We start from the raw sequence: 19,429 nt of genomic DNA, 5'->3' as shown, positions 1-19,429 counted from the left end.
GGAGGGCTGTAGCAGCGGGTTCGGAGAGCGCTGCTTCCGGCGTCAGCGGTGCCGTCGCCGCTTCCGCGCTATGGCGGCGCTGGGTCGGCAGGTGAGCTGCCGCCGCGTTCCGGGGCTCCTGGCGGGTCGCGGGGGTGTGCGCGTGCCGACCTGGTGTGGCATCCTGACCTTCGGCGCTCTCCGCCGCGTTGGTGCGGTTTTAGCCCATTGTCCCCCCCCCGCCGCCGGCGCTGGGCCGAACCCACGGCTGGACCACCGACGGGGCGACAGGGGAGGCGTGCAATCCGAGCGGGCGGGCTTGGCTGAGGGCGAGGGCGCGGCGGCCGAGGGCGCTGGGGAGGCTTTGGGACGCGTCTTGAGGGGCGTTGAGGACCTGGGGATTGGGCCTTGTTGGTGGCGCGCGGGCCTGACCCCTGAAGAGTTCTGAGGTAAACGGGAATCCTGTGTAGTGTGTTGACAGGCTAACGGCATTCCGTTTGTGGAATGAATGCAGTTAGGTGAATCTGGAGACGGGTACGAGATACAGAGTTTTCAGATGTGGGTACCGACTCGGACCCCAGAGTTGGCACATAAATGATATTAAGCTAAAGACGTTTGAGATTCAGCAGAGACTGAAAGAAGCCAGCTTGGAGCGGCCCTTATCTCATTAAAAACAGAACCTTCCACGAGTGAGGGCGCCATAGAGCCTTTCTCCTGGGGAGTTTTACTGCCTTGAAGGAGAAAAGAGAGGGATGACCCCTTGTATCAACATAAACATTATCACAAACTATCTGGGCTCCCACTTGTTCCCCGAAGAGCCCTTCCATTTGTTCTTCCTCCAGAAACCTTCCTCCCCCATTTGCCCCCAACTCTATTCATTTAGGGAGCTACCTCTTTCCTGAATCAACATACGCATATAAATAAACATTTTTCTTCTTGTTAATCTCTCAGCTAAATTTGTAGGCCCCCCCCCACACTGAACAGGTAGAGGACCCCCCACCCCTCAAGGTATGCTTTACCTGATGGCCTTGAAATTGTTCTCCCAATCCCTCCTTGTCCCTGTCCCCAGGTATAACAGCAATAGCAAATCTATGCTTCTGCAAACTCTGTTCTCTGTACATGAACTTCTCTGTAGGCTTTCAAAGTTCAGTTATGACTTTGCAGATTGCTTATAAAAACTTACGTTTGTGTGGGACCAAGGAGCTAAATACCCTGACTCAGAAATCCTGTGGTGTTCATTGCATTGGTGTGACGAGGAATTCATTCCTTTTGTGTCTTACAGGTCTTTGATTGGCATCGCCTGACCCCCCTTACCTGGGCCCTCCTCACTAGGCCGACTCGTCAGCTTGGAGAACAGAAAAGGACTACTGCTTTTTTGTTGTGTAAACTAATGACAGTCTCCAATGGAGGGGGCCTTGAAGAGTCATCCTTTGTTGAAGCCCCAAAATGTGCGCAGAAAGTGGAGCACAGAACAGGGCTGACTCAGTGCCTTCTTGAGAAGCAGAGAACTGTGTCACAAGAGAACGTTGTCAGTTCCCTCCTTGACATGGGTTTCAGTGATGTCCATGTTAATGAACTGCTCAGCATACAGCCAGGTACCCACCCTCAACAGATGCTGGACATCATTTCAGAATTAGTACTTTTGGGTCTGAATCCAGAGCCTGTGTGTGTGGCCTTGAAGAAAAGTCCTCAGTTATTGAAACTGCCTGTGATGCAAATGAAGAAGCGCTCCAGTTACCTGCGAAAGCTGGGCCTTGGAGAAGGTATGAGCTGGTGGGGATTTTATACGTAGTATTGAGGAGTCAGAGCTGGAGACCGAATAGCCTGGTGAGCTGGATTCAGGAGGTTTCTGGCGGGGGCGGAAGTCCTTGAGAGGAATGTGTGATTTGGCTTAGAGGTGAGGAGGCAGAGTGACCTCTCTAGAGGGCCTTGCAGGAGGGAGGGGGAGCTGAGTGACCCGCCCGGACTCTTGTCTGGTGTGTTCACTGTGGGGGCTCTGGCATCTAGAGCGGTGGTGGGCATGGGTTGTGGGCATTGGCTCATGTGTATGTATGAACCCTTTGATATTTAATTGACTCGGGGTGGGCTCAGTGCTTTGTGTCTGTCTCTCTGATGTGACGCCAGAGACTTAGAGTTCCCCATAAAGGCTTGGATTCCAGTCAGGTGTCTCCATTTAATGTGAAACGTGAAATCTTTCCAGATTTCTGGGACAGGTGGAGTGGCCGTTCCCCAGCCATCATCCCCACCCCACAGGATTCACACTTCCCAAATCCTGGAAGTTCACTGGATCTCTCTCTCTTTTTTAAATTAATTAATTTTACTTTTGACTGCCCTGGGTTTTCATTGCTGCGTGCACCACTCTATGGTTGCAGTGTGCAGGCTTTTCATTGTAGTGACTTCTCTTGTTTGAGATCACGAGCTCTGCTCTAGGTGCACAGGCTTCAGTAATTGCAGCACGCAGCCTCAAGGAGTTGTGGTGCATAGGCTTAGTTGCTTTGAGGCATGTGGAATCTTCCTGAATTCGAACTTGTGTCCCCTGCTTTGGCAGGCAGATTCTTAATCCATTGCACCACCAGGGAAGTCCATTTGGGTCTCTTAATGGGCTTTTTTGGAGGAGGGTGGGGGATCATGAGGATCTCCAGGGATCCCTACCCACTTTCACCAGAGGAATTCCACTGTTTTGTTCATTCTTGTCTCTTGTTGGTAGAATATTGTTGGGGATGGGGAAAGGGGAGAAAAGGTTGGGAATCCAGATTTCAGAGGATCTCTACAGGCCCCCTTCTCTTCTCTAGAAGATGAGCAAAAGGTAATGGTGTGTGTTTCTCTTAACAGATTACCTCTTGCAGTGTAATCTGAAAGGCTCAACTTAACACCTTCCTTGTGCTCAGTTGCTTCAGTCATGTCTGACTTTTTGCAACCCCGTGGACTGTAGCCCACCAGGCTCCTCTGTCCATGGGATTTTCCAAGCAAGAGTATTGGAGTGGGTTGCCATTTCCTTCTTCAAGGGATCTTCCCAACCCAGGGATTGAACCCACATCTCTTTTGTCTCCTGCTTTGGCAGGTGGGTTCTTTACCACTAGCACCACCTGGGAAACCCTAACACCTTATGTGTCTTCATTATAAATTAGCAAGCTCAGCGTGACCTTAAGCTGCAAAGATAAACACTAAACTCCTGAAATTCATTCCTGAGTATGTTTTATCAAGACACTGACTCAAATGTTAGGGAGATTTAACAGTTTATTTAAGTGGTTTCCAGTTTCTAGGTATTGAGTTTTACTCAGCTATCTATAGGAAGGCCACATGCTCCAGTTTGCCTGGGATAGTCTCAGTTTATGCCGATTTTCCTAATGCAGTTACTAATAGAGCCTCTGTCCCTCAGAAGTGCCTTAGTGTGGATAAAACCTGCGATCACTCTGCTAACCTGGAGATCAGTCTTATGCATCAGGATTCTTACCGTTATTACGTTATTATTGTGGAACCACTTTTCATTTCGTTCCAGCTACTAGGTCTTAAGATGTTGGTTGTGAATGTTTCAAGGACTATGTTGTTACAGGAGGAAACATGAATACATAGCCCCAACATGCGGGAAGCTGCTGTCCTATCCTCCTGTCTGATTTTTCCAGTAAATCCCTGTGAAAGTCTTTTCTAGGTGAGGAGGGCAGGAGGGGCCCTAGCATATGAAGCAGGTGCCTTTCGGCTGGGAAGCCTCCCCGAGGGGCGACTGGGGAGTCTGAGAAGTGAAAGGGAGTCACTGGGGAGTTGAGTCATCCTGGCCCCTTCTGTTTCCACAGTGCTCCTGGGAAGACATATCTGAAGCTGGCACTCCTTCTATAGAGGAGAGGGTCCTTGTTTGTTTTTTAAATTCTGGCTTGATTTAGATGTGGTTGGCCCCTTGGGTTTCTGGAATATCCTAAAATGATGTACTTGCCCTTTTTAATGATCTACAGGGAAATTAAAAAGGGTGCTTTACTGTTGCCCTGAAATTTTCACCATGCGTCAGCGGGACATTGAAGTCATCGTTGGGGTCCTTAAGGAGAAGTGCCTTTTCACTATAAAGCAAGTCACCGAGATTTTGCACAGGTGCCCGTATGTTCTTCGGGAGGACCCTGGTGAGCTGGAATACAAATTTCAGGTAAGAATGACTGGTGGCGTGATGGATAGCAGCAGGTTTCCAGTGTAGTCAGGATCAGCTGACTCACCTGGGCAAGCGGACAAGGTCAAGATTAGACCCTGTTGGTTCACACCAGCCAGAGAATTTGGTTTTGAGTCTTCTTTGCTACAGGTAAAAGATCTTTTGCAACTTTTCTGCCATTAATAATGGATGACTCAGGCTCGTTCTTAGACTTCATATGATACCTCTGCTTGAAATACCTAATTTAAAATTAGCTAGAACCTTCCTATCTTTTGAATCTGTTTTGCATGTTGATCTTAGAAATGTAAGTATGAAGATTCTTCTAAAGTTTTAGGTAACAATTTTGATGACTTAGGTCAGATCCTAGATGTTTTCTGAATTGTTTGCCTGTTTTTTTCATGCTCCCAGTTTTTCTTACCCCATGAAGAAAAGTAGAACTTAATTTCTCCTTCCTGCCCTTTATTTTTTGCTGCATTTTTCTCAATATAAATTTGAAAATGCTTTGAAAGCTGTTGGCCATCATGCAGATGTTGGGGATCATAGTGCTCTGCTGTTGTTGACTAGTCAGGTTTCTCCAAGTGCTTTTGGACAGTCGCAGTTGGCTGTGCTTTAGGAACCTACCAGGCTTTTTGCAGCTGCCTTCCTAACCACGTCTGTGTCTCCAGTATGCCTATTTCAGGATGGGGATTAAACACGTGGACATTGTGAAGACGGACTTCCTGCAGTACTCCATGACCAAGACCAAGCAGAGGCACGTGTTCTTGGAGCGACTGGGCCGGTACCAGACCCCTGACAAGAATGGGCAGACACAGGTCCCCAACCCTTTACTTAAGGACATCCTCAGAGTTTCAGAAGCTGAGTTTCTGGCCAGAACAGCGGTGTCTTCTGCTGAGGAGTTTGAGGTTTTTAAGAAACTCTTGGCCCGGGAGGAAGAGGAGTCTGAGGGCTGCATGGCTGATGAGAAGGAGGAGGAGGAGGAGGAGGACGGGGAGGAGGAGCAGGAGCTGTGATGGACGGACTGGAGTGAACGGAGCCCAGAGAGATGAAAGGTTATTTTAATTTCCTCAGAGCTTTTGGGAACTTCATTCTTCTCAGGTTATTTTTTATTCTTAAACTGGTCTTTTGGTGAAAAATGTTTAGAAATCACCTGAGAGGTAGACAGGCCAAACTAAGCAGCAGATGCTTTGACTTGATGAGTCAGGTTCGGTGTGGAGGGCCCTGCTCCATCCTGAATCACAGACTGGGACCTCCTGAAGTCAGGGGGCTCAGTGCATCAGAGTCTGGTTTTACTGTTTCTTGGTCATCTGTGTTGGTGATAAATCTGTGACAGAGTGGGGATGTTTCTTCTGGTTCTAGAGTCATTTTACATCCTTCTAGTGACAAGGAGTTAGGAGAAGACAGTGAAACTTTAGTACATCACAACAGTTTATTTTAATGACAACAAGTAGCAGATTTTCCACAAAAATACTCATGTTTTTAAATAAAAAATATTGCTTTGTAATTGTGTTCAGTGTACAGCAGAGTAAAAGAAAGTTGACTGGTGACATATGGTTTGTTCTGCACAGCTTCTTGATGCCAGCACTGTGAAGGGGCGCTTTTTGCATTTCTGAATAACAGGCCCGTCTCTGACCTGTGGGGGAACCTGCTTTTGTGCCAGCTCGGTCCAAGGGCCGCATCCAGCCCTAACGTCTCCGGCAGCTGTGGCGTGCTGACCTGGAGCGTGCCAGGACATGGTCCAGATGGGGCTTCTGAGGCCAGAGGAGAATGCACGCTTGCCAGGGTCCTGGGTGTTGGGGTCTGGAGCCGGACCGCGGTCTGGGCTTGGTGTCATTGCAGGGAGCGCCATGGCACCAGAGGTGGCCCCCTGGGGAGGCCAGAGATTCTGAGGAGCAACTTTGAAGAACTGGGGTTGGGGAATGGGCTTGGGTGTGCACCAGGGCTCATCTCTGTGGCATGAGCTCATGGGGCGGGGAATGGGGGGTCACTGCATGTTCTGGGGGCTTTTCCCTGGGGACGGGCTGGCTGGCACAGGATTGATCTGCAAAAGACATTTTTGGTGATGTGCCCAGAACCTGAGACGCGTGCTACTTGGCCTCATTCTTCCTGCAGAGACGCTGTAAGTCCCGTCAGGCGGCCGTCCTCACTGGGGTGGTCCTGACTCTTGGGAGTGCCCGACACCATCTGGGGTCGGTTGTGTCGTTAGGCCCGAGGGCGTGCGTGAGGCCTCAGGCCAGGCCTGCAGTGGTGCCAAGGCGCAGATGCTGCTCCGAGGCCACCTCTAGCAAACACGACTGTGTTGATGAGTGAGAACGTAAGATTCTAAATGGGCTGCTTGTGTTGTTTCTCTTTTATTTAAAAGATTTTTATGATAGTTCTTTTCCACCCTGTGCTGGGATGTCGTTGGGAGGTCGGAGCCGCATTTTACTTTGGGCATTCAGCACCTGGTACAGATGCTGGTGCTTTCTCCAGGCTCATGCCGGGCATGACTGCAAAGAGAGACACTTTCTGCAAAAGGCCAGTAGCTCAGTGAGTCCCTCCTCACGGGAGTCCAGCGTCGGCGGCAGTAGTTTGCCAGTGGCAGTAGTTCCGGCTCAGCAGAGCTGCGGAGGTTGGCTGACATGGGTGGACCCTTGTCTACTGGGGTGCTGGTGGGGGGCAGCGAGGTGCTGCGTAGCTTTCCCCGTTTGCACTGTGTCAGCCCTAGTGCAGGGGGAAAAGGGAGGTTTCATCTTTACTGTCTTCTTTGGCCGTGGGAAGGAGGTTTCCTGTGCTCTTGTGTTGTATGGCCTTTTGGTGGCTGGCACTGTCCCTGGAACCTGGGATGTTGCTCTTGTGCTCCCCAGTTGGGGCTAACAGAATCTTAAATTTAAGCTCGATTGTGTGGTTAGTTGATCCAAATTTTGAATAGCACAAGACTGCCTTGGCAGCCCAGGATTGTTCGTTTTATGTCCACACAGAGCTGTGTATGCCCCTGACAGTTTTCTGATTCCATTTTACTCGTTTCTTTGGGTGGACTTTGAGGATATCCAAGGGTGACATTAGAGTTTGACGAAGGAGCCATGTGGCAAAAAGCAGTGGCTCATTTGTAATGTTTCAAGGGTAAATTATAATTCCTTTAGCATCAGAAAGTCTTCTACTAGATATATAATTTATAAAACACCAAAATGGGTTAATCATAAAAAAACAGCACCACGCTTAGGATTCAGTAAACTGTTTCTTGTAGGAACAAAGGCTTCTAAGGTCAAAACAGGAGCACGTTACATTTGCCTTGTGGCTGAGGGCCTTGAGGTTGTTATGTGGCGGTGGGGCGTTCCACCCACTTTCCGGTGGTCTCGCCGTGGGCGTGTGGCGCTGAGCTCACGTGGGTACAGTGGCTGGGCCCGCGCACAGCACGCGTCAGCAGAACGTGTGTACGTGTGCGGTTTCCTCTCGGTCCTCTCAGTGCCGGGCCCCTGGACTGCTCTCTGCCGTCTTCTCCAGGTGGGCCTTGGAGACGGGGTACCTTCGGGAGTACAGTAGAGAATTCCTTGCTGAAAATGACAGAATGCATAATACACAGACATTTGCACACAGAACTTTAATATAAGTAAAAAGCCTAAAATAAACTCTGTAAAAAGTCTTTTATAAAGGTTGACAGCAAGGCGGCCTTCCTGGGCTGTGGTGCTGACTCGGGGCCGGGTCACTGGGAGGTGCCTGGGGCTTGTGCTCCAGTCTGGGCTGGCTGTTGGAGCGCTTAGCGCCATGCGGGGTGGGCTTTGTTGCGTTGGTTTTCACCTCATCTGCAGGGAGGAGGAGTGCAGGTCAGAGGCGTGCTGGAGAGAGGGGTGGCAGGATGACGCGGTGGTCGGTGTGTGAAGGAGGGTGTGGAAGATGCTGCCTGCTGCCTGCTAGCCCCCAGCAGCGTTGCTTGAGTCGTGACCTCAGGGAAACCTTTCCCAGCATCTAGTCTGGTCTCCCCGGCTGCGCCTCTCCACACCACCTGGCTTGTGGGAGGAGCCCCGCGGTGCTTGGTGGACATGCTGCTTTGGCTTTCCAAGTGGGGTTGAAACATTGAGGTTTCCCTGAAACCCTTGAGGTCTTTGGTGCCTTGGTGGGACTTGTCATCCTGGGGATAGGCCGCAGCCTATGGCCTCAAAGACCAGGGCTGAGCTTAGCATGGCGCATGGGCCGACTCGGCTCTGCCTGTTTTTGTAAATAAACTTTTACTGGCACCCAGCCGTCCCTCATCAGTCACATGTCTGTGGCTGCATCTGAGCCACCACTGCAGAGCTGAGTCTTTGCCACAGCGACCGTCGGGCTCGCAGACCCAAAAGGACTGTCGCTTTTACAAAAAAGCTGTAGATTAAGAAGCGTTTGGTCTCCAGCTTAGTGTTTGCTACCACCTTCTCTTTCAGAATCAGCTGGTCCACATGGTGGGTCACTACCTGCAAGCGATCAGCATAGGCTGCTGGCGGAGGAGAGCCGGCAAAGGGCTTCCAGTGTGCCTCGCCTCTGCACCTTCTCCCAGCCCCACAGTCTTTGCCTTGGAAGGTGTAGATAGCAGCTCCTCCTCAGTGTGGTGGTTGGTTCCCAAGGGGAGAATCCTTTTCTGACGCTGGAATCTGAAAGCTGGTTTCTGAAGGTTGCAGAAGCATTTCTGGTGGGCAGCCTTGCTCCCCCGGGGCGGATGTGTGTGCAGTGCTCGCTTAGAGCAGCCTGGGCTCTATCTGGTGAGGGTCTGTCCTGGAGGTCTCCCTGTCTGTGGCTGACGCCTGCCTGGCCTGGCTGGCTGTCTTCCAGAGGCCAGAGGAGAGAAGCTGCTCAGGCCACTGACTCCAGCCAGGATGCTGTTTTCAGTCTGACTTTAGACCTCATCTTCTTGGGCTTTAGAAACTTCGTGAGGTTGATGGAACACAGCAGGAACATCCTGAATCCTTAGAAGAGAAAACAGACCGGGTATGAGGAGAAAGGTAGTTGTACACATTCCTCTTCACACAGCGGCTCTGGGCTGTTGCCCCCAGAGGACCTAAAGAGCTCGCCCCTCCCCGCCTTGAGCTGTGGGTGCATCTCCTCTGATGTGGTGGGTGGGGGGTGGGGCAGGCTTGTGGAGGACCGGCTGCTCCCTGGTGTCGGGGACAGCTGGCCGCATCACAGCTCAGCTCTGAGGTCTGCAGGCTGCTCCCTTCACTGGTGACGCCGTGGCTCTCCTCTGAAGATAGTCTATCCCCGTCTCTCCTCTGAAGACGAGCTGTCCCTGGTCTCTCAGTTGAAATGAGTTCTTGCACTTCGGTCTTGGGTGAGTTGTTGTGTGTGAATTGTTGTTGTGTTGTTGAGTCTAAATCATGTCTGACTCTGCGACCCCCTGGACTGTAGCCCATCAGGCTTCTGTGTCCTTGGAATTCTCCAGGCAGGAATCCTGGAGTGGGTAGCCATTCCCTTCTCCAGGGTATCTTCCTGACCCTGGGATCGTTACCTGCATTGGCAGATGGATTCTTTACCACTGAGCCACCAGAGAAGCCTCTGTGTGTAAATGTTTCCTGCTTATTTGTGTTTTCTCCATCATGTTAAGAATAGCAGTAGTAGTGTAGTTAGTGTTAGTTCCTCAGTAATGTCCGACTCTCTGTGACCCCATGGACTGTAGCCCACCAGGCTCCTCTGTCCATGGAATTCTCCAGGCAAGAAGACTGGAGTGGATTGTCATTCCTTTTTCCCTGGGATCTTCTTGACTCAGGGATCAAACTGAGGTCACTTGCACTGCAAGCAGTTTCTTTACCATCTGAGCTATAGGGAAGCCCCTCAGAATAGGTATTAAGAATAGGTATTCTAAAAGCTAGTATCTGCTAAGTTAATAGTTGAGGAGTTCTGATTTGTTTTTATAGAAATGGATTTATTGGTTGAGTTTTAACAAAATATTATCTTTCAGGTGACTTATTGCAGTATAAATATTTCACACTCAAGTTGTATCTGTGGGTGGTGATCTTCTTGCAAGCCTTAGAGTGCATCTTCTCAGTATTTGGGGGTGGGACGAGTGGGATACCCGCTTGAGGTCACGTGTTCCTGCTTACGTGTGGCTGCCCCGCCCGTGGGCCCAGCCTCCTCCTTCCAAGATCTGCTTTAGTGTCAGCCTGGGCCTGCAGGGCTGTGCTGCTCCTGGTGTTTACAAAGGCCTCTGAGTAACAGGAGGCTGTGTGTGCAGCTGCTCTGCCCCGGCTGCCTCCCGCCTCTCCTGCCCCCCCGGGAAGACGGGCTTCTCAAGTGCCGAGCTGCCTTGGCCTAGCCAGAAGGCCTCCATTCCCAGTGGCGTCATGTTGACAAGAAGTTGTGTTGGGCGCTATGGGTCTCTGGGTTAGCCCAGCATCTTCTAGACTGTTGAGAAGAGCTGCTCAGAGTTTCTGTGTGGAGAGGTGGCTGTCTCAGGGGGCTGAATTGCCAAAGAGGCTGGGACGCCCTGGCATGAGCAAGAATAGTGTTAGATGGCCCCTTCTGTTTCAGGCTGTCTGAACGCCAGGGCCCTGTGCGCGCACATTGGGGCTCCCAGTGCACGAGCCCCCACTGTGCTCTCAGGCCCCCCCTTCAGTGGCTGGCCCTGCAGGGCTGGGCGCTCTCCTGGACCTCCTCCGCCTCTGGCTCCAGGCTGCGCCTCGCAGGTCCTCCCCGTGGGCCTCTCAGTCCCGCCTCCCCGAGGTGGTCCTTGGCCTCTGAGAGCTCAGCCAGCCCTCCATGGCTATTGCTGGTGACTGGGGAAGGCCTGTGTCTGCTGTTGGAGACAGGGTGGCATTCAGTGTGTTTGGGCTAAATTTATGTCTGCTGGGAGGCCTTAAGGACTATTTTCCTCACTCATTTTAACCCCTTGGGAAACTCTGAAACCTGATGGTCTGAGATTCTGACACAGAGCTGCACATGGAGAAGGCAGCCTGCCCGAGGACCTGGCGCTGGGCGGGGCGCTCCTCAGACTTTGCAGCAGCTTTGTGGGCCCAGGGAACGTACCTTAGGATTTCTTCAGTGTAGGACTGTTACTTTGTTTCCTGAAACAATTGGAAAAATGTGGTTTATGAAAAAGAATGTGTCCCTGTGACCTGGCAGCTGCCTCAGCCCTGGCTCTTGGCTCTGAGGCTGTCTTGTCTTTAGCTCACACATGTTGCAGTTTGGGAGCGTGGTCAGTGAGAGGAGGACACAGGTTAGTGTCTTACTGTGTGCCCTCAGCTGACTTGGGGTGGGCGTTCTGGAGTGAAGACAGGCGGGCGCCTGCTGGGCCTGAGTGAATGGGGGTGTGGGGGATGGGGGCTTGAGAGATGGGCGATGCACTTGGGTCAGGCAGCAGCGGGGCTTCGCCTTGACTCGGTAACGCGAGACCCAGGGCCTGTGGCACCTGGTTGGTTTATGGGGAATGTGACTGAGGTTCGGACTCTGCCGTCTATACTCAGGCAGCGTATTGATAATTCTCTGGCTACCTTGATCCCTTTGGGGAAAGACCTGGGTGAGAGTGAATAAAATGTAAATAGAGATTTACCATGTTTATATCATTGGGCCTGTCAGTAACCCTTCTTAATACTAGTGCCAGAGACTGTGTGAACTTCCATAACCAGAGTGACGCCTCAGCACCCACCCCGTGACTTCCCCCAGCACCTCCCTCTAGCACCCGCCCTCTGAGCCCCCACCCAGCACCATCCTGTGATCTTCCCAACCCCTGTGATCTTCCCAACCCCAGCACCCACCATGTAAGCTCCCACGGCACCCGCCCTCTGAGCCCCTACCCAGCACCATCCTGTGATCTTCCCAACCCCTGTGATCTTCCAAACCCCAGCACCCACCATGTAAGCTCCCACGGCACCCACCCTGTGACCCACCAGCACGCCCATGCCCACAGTGCCCATCGGTGGGCTGCTCTGCACATAGCCGGGCTGCACATCTTGGCAGCTGGGCTCAGCCATGGCCCGTGGCACCCCCCAGCCCCAGTCCGCGGGGCCCCGCTGGCCCCATCACTTAGTCATCTGCGGGCACAGCTTGGCCCCGCCCTGGGACGCACCTGTCTGGGGCTCTGGCGCGGGTGCTCTCACAGCTCTCCTTGAAGCAGGTGTCCGGGTGCACTTTGTAGACTCTCTTATACCTGCGTCACCAGAGAGCTCTGTGAAGCCAGGGGCTGAGTGGAATGTTGCCCAGCTCCTTCACCTAGGCCACACCAACCTACAGTGGCTGTGCAGGCCTCTGAGGAAGGCTGTTATTTTCCTAATAAGACTTTCTCCTATAGATGTGTTAAAATGTCAACATAAAAATTATGTAATTTTAAAGCAGTTTTATCAGGCTGTGAATTTCATAGAATAAGATGTGCCCATTTTAAGTGCACGTTATGATGAGTGTTGAGCACGTCATGTGAGAGAGAGACTGCTGTCTCACAGGCACACCTTGCTCGAGGTGGGCGGTGCTGTGTACTTGCTAAGTTGTGTCCTGCTCTTTGCAGCCCCACGGACTGTAACCCTCCAGGCTCACCCCTCCATGGGATTCCCCAGGCAGGAATACTGGAGTGGGTTGCCATTTCCTTCTCCATGAGACAGGCTGCTTGGCTCTAAAGCTTTGAGACAGCAAGACTGTCCTCCTCTGGGAAGCTGATGGAGAAACCTTGGAGATGCCGGCCTCAGATGTGTGTGGTACACAGGACAGGAGACTACCCCAGCCCTGCCTGACTGACTGGCATACTCTGGGATGCCTCTGGAGCGTGAGCCTCAGTTTCATACGAGACGGGAATTGCTTATCCTGCCTCTGTCACAAGTTTATAGAGAGCAACAAGTGAGACATTAAAGCTTTTGGAATGTTGGAGCTGTTTGAAAGAGATCCAGGGATTTCAGTGGGTAAAACCCCAGCTCATGAGCTCAGTCTAGGAGAGCCTTTAGGATCTGAAGCCTTAGCTACGACTTCCATTTCCAGTCATCTGGCCGTGACAGGATCTGGAATTAACCACATGTGAACAACTGGAGAACTGGACAAGATATAGGAAGTTACTCTTTTCAGATGTTAGAAAACATCCAGGACTGGCCTGGAGAGACGGGGAACAAACTCTGAGGTTGTGCTGCAATTCCAACTGTAGGCGCTGTTTGGCCTGTGGTGGGTTGAGGGGGAATCCAAGCAGTGGTTGCACTGAGTTGGTGAAACAGAGATTGGAATTAGGGAGGCAAAGGTGGCAGGAATTTGTGAATCAGAGTCCAGAAAGGAGGGAGCTGTGCAGAGGAAGCGCTCCAGACACCTGGAGAGGACTCCCCTTGGAGATGAAGCTGTGCGTGCACGGGGTGGACAGAGGCGGGCAGTGGGCAATACGGAGGAGCTCGACAGTCCCAGAACCAGAGTGGGGAGGTCCTGATTAACGGTAGACTGTTGCAGAGAAGCAGAAACCCCGGAAAGGCCTTGCTTTAAAAGGGGGGCAGGATGAACCCCAGAATAAAGCTGTGCTGAAGCCGCCTGAAAACAGGCCTCAAGGGGTCTGTCTGAATTGCCCTGCAAAAGTCAAACAATAAAGGAGACAAAGAAGGCCCACTCTCAGCACTTCTATTCAGTGCAGCATTGGAAATGCTGGGTCTAGCCCTCAGACAAGAAAATGAAATACGGGGTGTTCAGATTGGAAGAGGAGAGGGGGAATTGCCTGTTTGTAGATGAGATCACACTCTGTATAGGGAACTGTAAAGTCTCCACACAAAAGCTATTAGAACTAGTAAATGAACTCAGCAAGGCAGCAGAATACGAGATTAATATACAGAAGTCTGTTGTGTTTCTTTACACTAATAATATGAGAAAGAGAAAGTTAAAAAAAAAGCCTGCTTAAAATCACATAAAACAACAACCCAGGAACAAACTTAGCCAGGGAGATGAAATACCTATATACTGAAAACTAAAATGTTGATAGAGGAAACTAAAGATGATTCAGAGAATTGGACAGATATCCCATGCTCTTGGATTGGCAGGATTAATATTGTTAAAATGGCCATACTCCCCCAAACAATCAAAACACCTATGATGTTTTCCACAGTACTAGAACAAATAATCCTGAAATTTACAGAGAACCACAAAACACGAATTGCCAAGCAATCCTGAGAATAATGAGCAAAACTGGAAGTATAACCCAGACTTCAGCCTATACTGTAAAGCTGCAGTGATCAAATCAATGTAGTATTGGCACAAAAACAGACATATAGATCAGTTGAACAGAATAGAGAACCTAGAAATAAGCCCATACACATATTTACTGCAAATTCAGACTTAAGAAAGTAGGGAGAACAACTAGGCCATTCAGGTATGACCTAAATCAAATCCCTTATGATTATACAGTGGAAAATAGATTTAAGGGATTAGATCTGATAGAGTGCCTTGAAGAACTATGGATGGAGGTTTGTAACATTGTACAGGAGGCTGTGACCAAAACCATCCCCAAGAAAAAAATGCAAGAAGGCAAAATGGTTGTCTGTGGAGGCCTTACAAATAGGTGAGAAAAGAGAAGCACAAAGCAAAGAATAAAGGGGAAGATAGATATACCCAACTGAATGCAGAGTTCCAGAGAATAGCAAGGAGAGGTAAGAATGCCTTAAGTGACCAATGTAAAGGAATAGAGGAAAACAGTAGAATGGGAAAGACTAGAGATCTGTCTCTTCAAGAAAATTAGACATACCAAGGAAACATTTCATGCAAAGATGGGCACAATAAAGGACAGAAATGGTATGGACCTAACAGAAGCAGAAGAGATTAAGAAAAGGTGGCAAGAATACACAGAACTATACAAAAAAGATTTTCATGACCCAGATAACCACGATGGTGTGATTACTCACTTAGAGCTGGACATCCTGGAATGCGAAGTCAAGTGAGCTTTAGGAAGCGTCACTGTGAACAAAGGTAGTGGAGGTGATGGAATTCCAGCTGAGCTGCTTAAAATCCTAAAAGATGATGCTGTGAAAGTGCTGTACTCAGTATGTCAGCACATTTTGGAAACTTCAGCAGCGGCCACAGGACTGGAGAAGGTCAGTTTCCATAAGACAGGCAGAGCCAAGAACGCTGAGATTCCTGCACAGCTGTGCTCATCTCACATGCTGGCAAGGTGATGCTCACAGGCTTCAAGCCAGGCTGCAGCAGGGCGTGAGCCAAGAGCTTCCAGATGTACAAGCTGGATTCAGGAAAGACGGAGGAACCAGAGATCAAATTGCCAGCATCTGCTGGATCATCGAAAAAGCAAGAGAGTTCCAGAAAATCATCTGCTTCATTGACTATGCTAAAGCCTTTGACTGTGGATCACAACAAACTGGAAAATTCTTCAAGAGATGGGAATACCAGACCCACCTTACCTACCTCCTGAGAAACCTGTATGCAGGTTAAGAAGCAACAGTTAGAACCGGACATGGAACAATGGACTCGTTCCAGATTGGGAAAGGAGTACGTCAAGGCTGTATATTGTCACCCGGTTTATTTAACTTCTGTGCAGAGTACATCATGCAAAATGCTGGGCTGGATGACTCACAGGCTGGACTCAAGATTGCCAGGAAAAATAACAACCTCCGATATGCAGATGATACTACACTAATGGCAGAAACAGAAGAGGAACTAAAGAGCCTCTTGATGAGGGTGAAAGAGGAGAGTGAAAAAGCTGGCTTAAAATTCAACATTCAAGCATCTGGTTCTATCACTTCATGGCAAATAGATGGAGAAAAAGTGGAAACAGTGAGATACTTTATTTTCTTGGGCTCCAAAATCATTGTGGATGGTGATTGTAGCCATGAAATTTCAAAGATGCTTGCTCCTTGGAAGAAAAGCTATGACAAACCTAGACACAGTATTAAAAAGCAGAGACATCACTTTGACAGCAAAGGTATGTATAGTCAACACTATGGTTTTTCCAGTAGTCATGTACAGATGTGATAGTTGGGCCACGAAGGCTGAGCACTGAAGAATTGATGCTTTTGAACTGTGGTGTTGGAGAAGACTCTTGAGAGTCCCTTGGACTGCAAGGAGATCCAATGAGTCCATCCTAAAGGAGATCAGTCCTGGGTGTTCATTGGAAGGACTGATGCTGAAGCTGAAACTGTGATACTTTGGTAACCTGTTGTGAAGAGCTGACTCACTGGAAAAGACCCTGATGCTGGGAAAGATTGAAGGCAGGAGGAGAAGGAGGGGACAGAGGATGAGATGGTTGGATGGCATCACCAACTCAATGGACATGAGTTTGAGCAAGCTCTGGCAGATAGTGAAGGACAAGGAAGCCTGTCGCGCTGCAGTCCACTGGGTCAGAGTCAGACACGACTTAGTGACTGAACACCACTACCACCTATAGTTTGTTAACTTGTGAAAAAGGAAGCAAGAACATATAGTGGCAAAGATGGGCTCTTCAGCCAGCAGTGTTGGTAAAGCTGGGTAGCTACATTTAAATCACAGAGCATTCCCTCACACCACATACAAAAATAAACACAAACAGCCTTAAAGCCCTAAATGTAAGACATGACACTAAAAACCCCTAAAAGAGAACACAGGCAAAAGAGTCTTTGACATAAATTGTAGCAGTATTTTCTTAGATCAGTCTCCCAAGACAAAAGAAATAAAAGCAAACACAAACAAATGGGCCGTAGTCAAACTTAAAAAGCTTTTGCACAGCAAAGGAATGATCGACAAGACCACAGGACAGCCTGTGGAATAGGGGGAAGTATTCAGAAATGATATGAGCAGCCAGGGGTCAGTGTCAAAGCTGTTAAACCTCAGGGTCCTGTGAGGACTGGGCAGAAGCACTTCAGGGTCAGGAACACACCACAGGCGTGGTGAAGGCGGGGAAGAGGGACTTACACGTGGTGACAGATGCCTCCTTCCCAGACTGGAATGGACTTGGTCTCTGAGAACAGCCGTGTGCAGGGCTGGGGCACCTTCGTGCAGGCTGCTGGCACAGAGGGAGGGCCGCTGCTCACCAGGAGCTCACAGCCGCGTCCCCTCTTCCTGCAGCCACTGTGGTCCCGGCTTCTGCCCTGTGGCTTCCTGGGCTGGGTCCCTGTCCCAGCTGCTTAGCAACCGAGGGTGCTGCTCTGGGTTGGGGTCCTGGGAGCCTGCAGGCTGCTTTCCCTCAGGGCTCACCAAAGTCGGCCTGATGGGCCTCAGGGCTGTGTGGTGTGGGAACTTCTGTCCATCCGCCTCTCGTCCTTGTCCCAGATGTCTGAGGGCAGCAGGCACCTCTTCCCTCCCACCACCACCTGTCCCTGCGGCGTAACTGTCCCCTGAGCCCCCTGTTACCTGGGCAGTGGGAGGCCTGGTGGCTCACGGCCTGCCAGTCCCCCCCGCCTGTGCCCTTGGAGGTCTGGGTGCTGTGACTGGGCCCCTGTCTGAGCCTACTGTGACGGGCATCTCAAGGCCAGGCCCTGGTGGCCCCAACAGGCAAGGGGGAGCGATTCCAAACTCACCGAGCTCACAGTGTCTGCCTTTGAACCCTGGGCTGCAGTCACAGCTGTGGGCATCCTCACCCGGCACACAGGTGCCTCCATTCTGACAGGGGTTTTCTGAGCAGTTCCCAGGGGTGTCTGCAAATGGGCCATGAGCTGTTAGTCTTGGGCCCCACAGGAGGGTTGGGAAGCATCAGTGTTGCCGCCTCCTGCTGTTCCCGGCAGCGGCGGGCCTGCGGGGTGGTCAGAGCGCCGAGGGAGAGGGTGGCCTGTGCGCCCGCCCTGAGCCCTTCAGCCTGGGGAGCGGAGGAGGCAGGGTGGAGCGGCTCCTCTGGCCCCAGTGCCAAGCCGTCGCATGGCGGAGGGGCCCGGGCCCGCGGCTCCCTTCATGGCTGGGCTCTGGGCGCTTCCGGAGAGGCTTCTGCCCCCTGCTGGTCTGTGCCCTGCGCCCCACGTTTCCACCGACTTTGCCCCGTGCGCGGGGCTCTTCTGCTTGGAATGCAGAGGCCAACCCTTGAGAGCCCTCCTCGTTCTCCAGTGCCTGTCCGCAAACCCCGACCCAGGCAGCTTCTGTGCTGCGGCCGCTCTCTGCCTGCTGACGGCCCCGCCCAGCGGGAGCTGCGGGCAGGCCGGTCAGTCGCACTGCCAGGGAGGGGCAGAGCCGGCCTTTCCCCCTCAGCGTCCACCGTCCGATCCAGCCGCTCCCCCGCCGTCCCCTCGGCAGCCTCCCCGTGAGGCGCTGAATGGGCAGACCCGCCGCCCCCGCTCCCGCTCCCCCCCCCCCCCCCCCCCCCCGCTCCCTCCTGGGTTCTGCCCGCTGCTTCGCTTTCCTCCTTGTGTCTACTTCACTCTCCTTCCCCCTTTCTGTCCCCTAGCTTTCATGTTGTTTTGTCTTTCCTGGTGCGCTAAAGGGAGTTGAGGGCTTGAAAAATATCTTTTATCATGGAAAAGGTAAAACTTAACAGTTTAGAGTATAAAGAACCCTGTATACCATCACTCAGTTTCAGTTATGAGCATTCTGCCAGTCTGGCTTAAGTTATTTCCAGCTTTCCATCTGCTTTCTTTAGTTGAATTTCAAAGCAGTTCACAGAAACCATTTCACCTGTAAATATGTCAGCAAGCATCTAGTACATAAAGACTTAAAATTGTCACATAAGCACAGTGCTACTGTTATAGAATTAGCAGTCGTTCCTTGATATCAAATCCAGGTAACAGATTTACCACGTGCTTTTTTCTGAGAGGCTGACTGACACTTGTGCCGTGCCTGGGACCCTGGGGCCTGGGGTTGTGTGCCGCAGAGGGGCTTTCACCAGAGCTCCGCTTTCTGTAGCCCCGGTCTACTGAATCCCGAGTTCATCATCTCTCACACACACACTAAAGTAAATAAAGTGAAGGCTGTTTTGAACAGAGGCTGGGGACGAGGATGCGGCTGTGCCCTGTGGTGGGGCAATGGGGTCCTGTACGAGGGACAAATCACAGGGTCGAGAGGCTCAGGTCCTTCCCACAGAACACCTGTGTGTGGGACGGAGGTGGCTCCCGGGGGATGTGACCCGCACAGTCCATAAGCTGTCCTGGGTGAGAGGGAAACAGGAAGACCGACCAGCCCCCACATTCACTCCACGTTCCCAGAATGGCAGGACTCCTTGGGACTCCTCCAGGAGGGCCCTGACCCAGAGATCTGCTTGGTTAGCAGATGCCAAATGGGCGTTAGCTGTGCCCTTGGGCGTCCTTTCCTTCCGAAAAAAACCTCTTGACAGTTTCCAGAGAGAAGGGGCAGAGTACTTAGAAGGAAGGAAGAGCACAGGTGACACCAGTGGCCATCCAGACGACCGTGGACTGCTGCCTGAGGGCCTGAGGGGAGCTGTGAACCCCGAGTCCTGCCCCAGGGGACTGGCCTGCATGTGTGTGTTTCAGGCCCAGAGGGCCTCGGGAGCTTGTAAAGGTCCGTGGG

At 51.3% G+C, this 19,429-nt stretch overlaps 2 protein-coding genes across 8 annotated transcripts in view; one reads left to right on the top strand and one right to left on the bottom strand.

Moving 5' to 3' along the window:
• On the top strand, positions 1-5,655 carry MTERF4 (mitochondrial transcription termination factor 4). Its single transcript, XM_065917203.1, has 4 exons — positions 1-91; positions 1,262-1,742; positions 3,927-4,111; positions 4,777-5,655. Exons 1-4 carry the CDS (start codon positions 71-73, stop codon positions 5,119-5,121), a joined length of 1,032 nt encoding a protein of 343 aa, XP_065773275.1. The 5' UTR covers positions 1-70; the 3' UTR covers positions 5,122-5,655.
• SNED1 (sushi, nidogen and EGF like domains 1) overlaps positions 5,650-19,429 on the bottom strand; it is an 80,125-nt gene continuing 66,345 nt past the window's right edge. Inside the window, exons 28-32 of one of the 7 annotated variants that reach the window (XM_065917200.1) lie at positions 17,500-17,616; positions 16,895-16,985; positions 12,117-12,197; positions 11,078-11,115; positions 5,650-9,024 (exon numbers count right to left, since the gene is read on the bottom strand). In XM_065917200.1, coding sequence (XP_065773272.1) covers positions 11,079-11,115; positions 12,117-12,197; positions 16,895-16,985; positions 17,500-17,616 — 326 coding nt within the window. In that variant the 3' untranslated portion in view covers positions 5,650-9,024; position 11,078. Of the gene's footprint in view, positions 9,025-10,546; positions 10,848-11,077; positions 11,116-12,116; positions 12,198-16,894; positions 16,986-17,499; positions 17,617-19,429 lie in introns of those variants that run through there. The other 6 variants (XM_065917202.1, XM_065917201.1, XM_065917198.1 and 3 more) reach the window with 6 other exon arrangements.

This window comes from Muntiacus reevesi, chromosome 1 (assembly GCF_963930625.1).
Source record: "Muntiacus reevesi chromosome 1, mMunRee1.1, whole genome shotgun sequence".
In the NCBI taxonomy this organism is placed as follows: Eukaryota; Metazoa; Chordata; class Mammalia; order Artiodactyla; family Cervidae; genus Muntiacus; species Muntiacus reevesi.
This window is presented reverse-complemented; position numbering and strand designations above follow the sequence as displayed.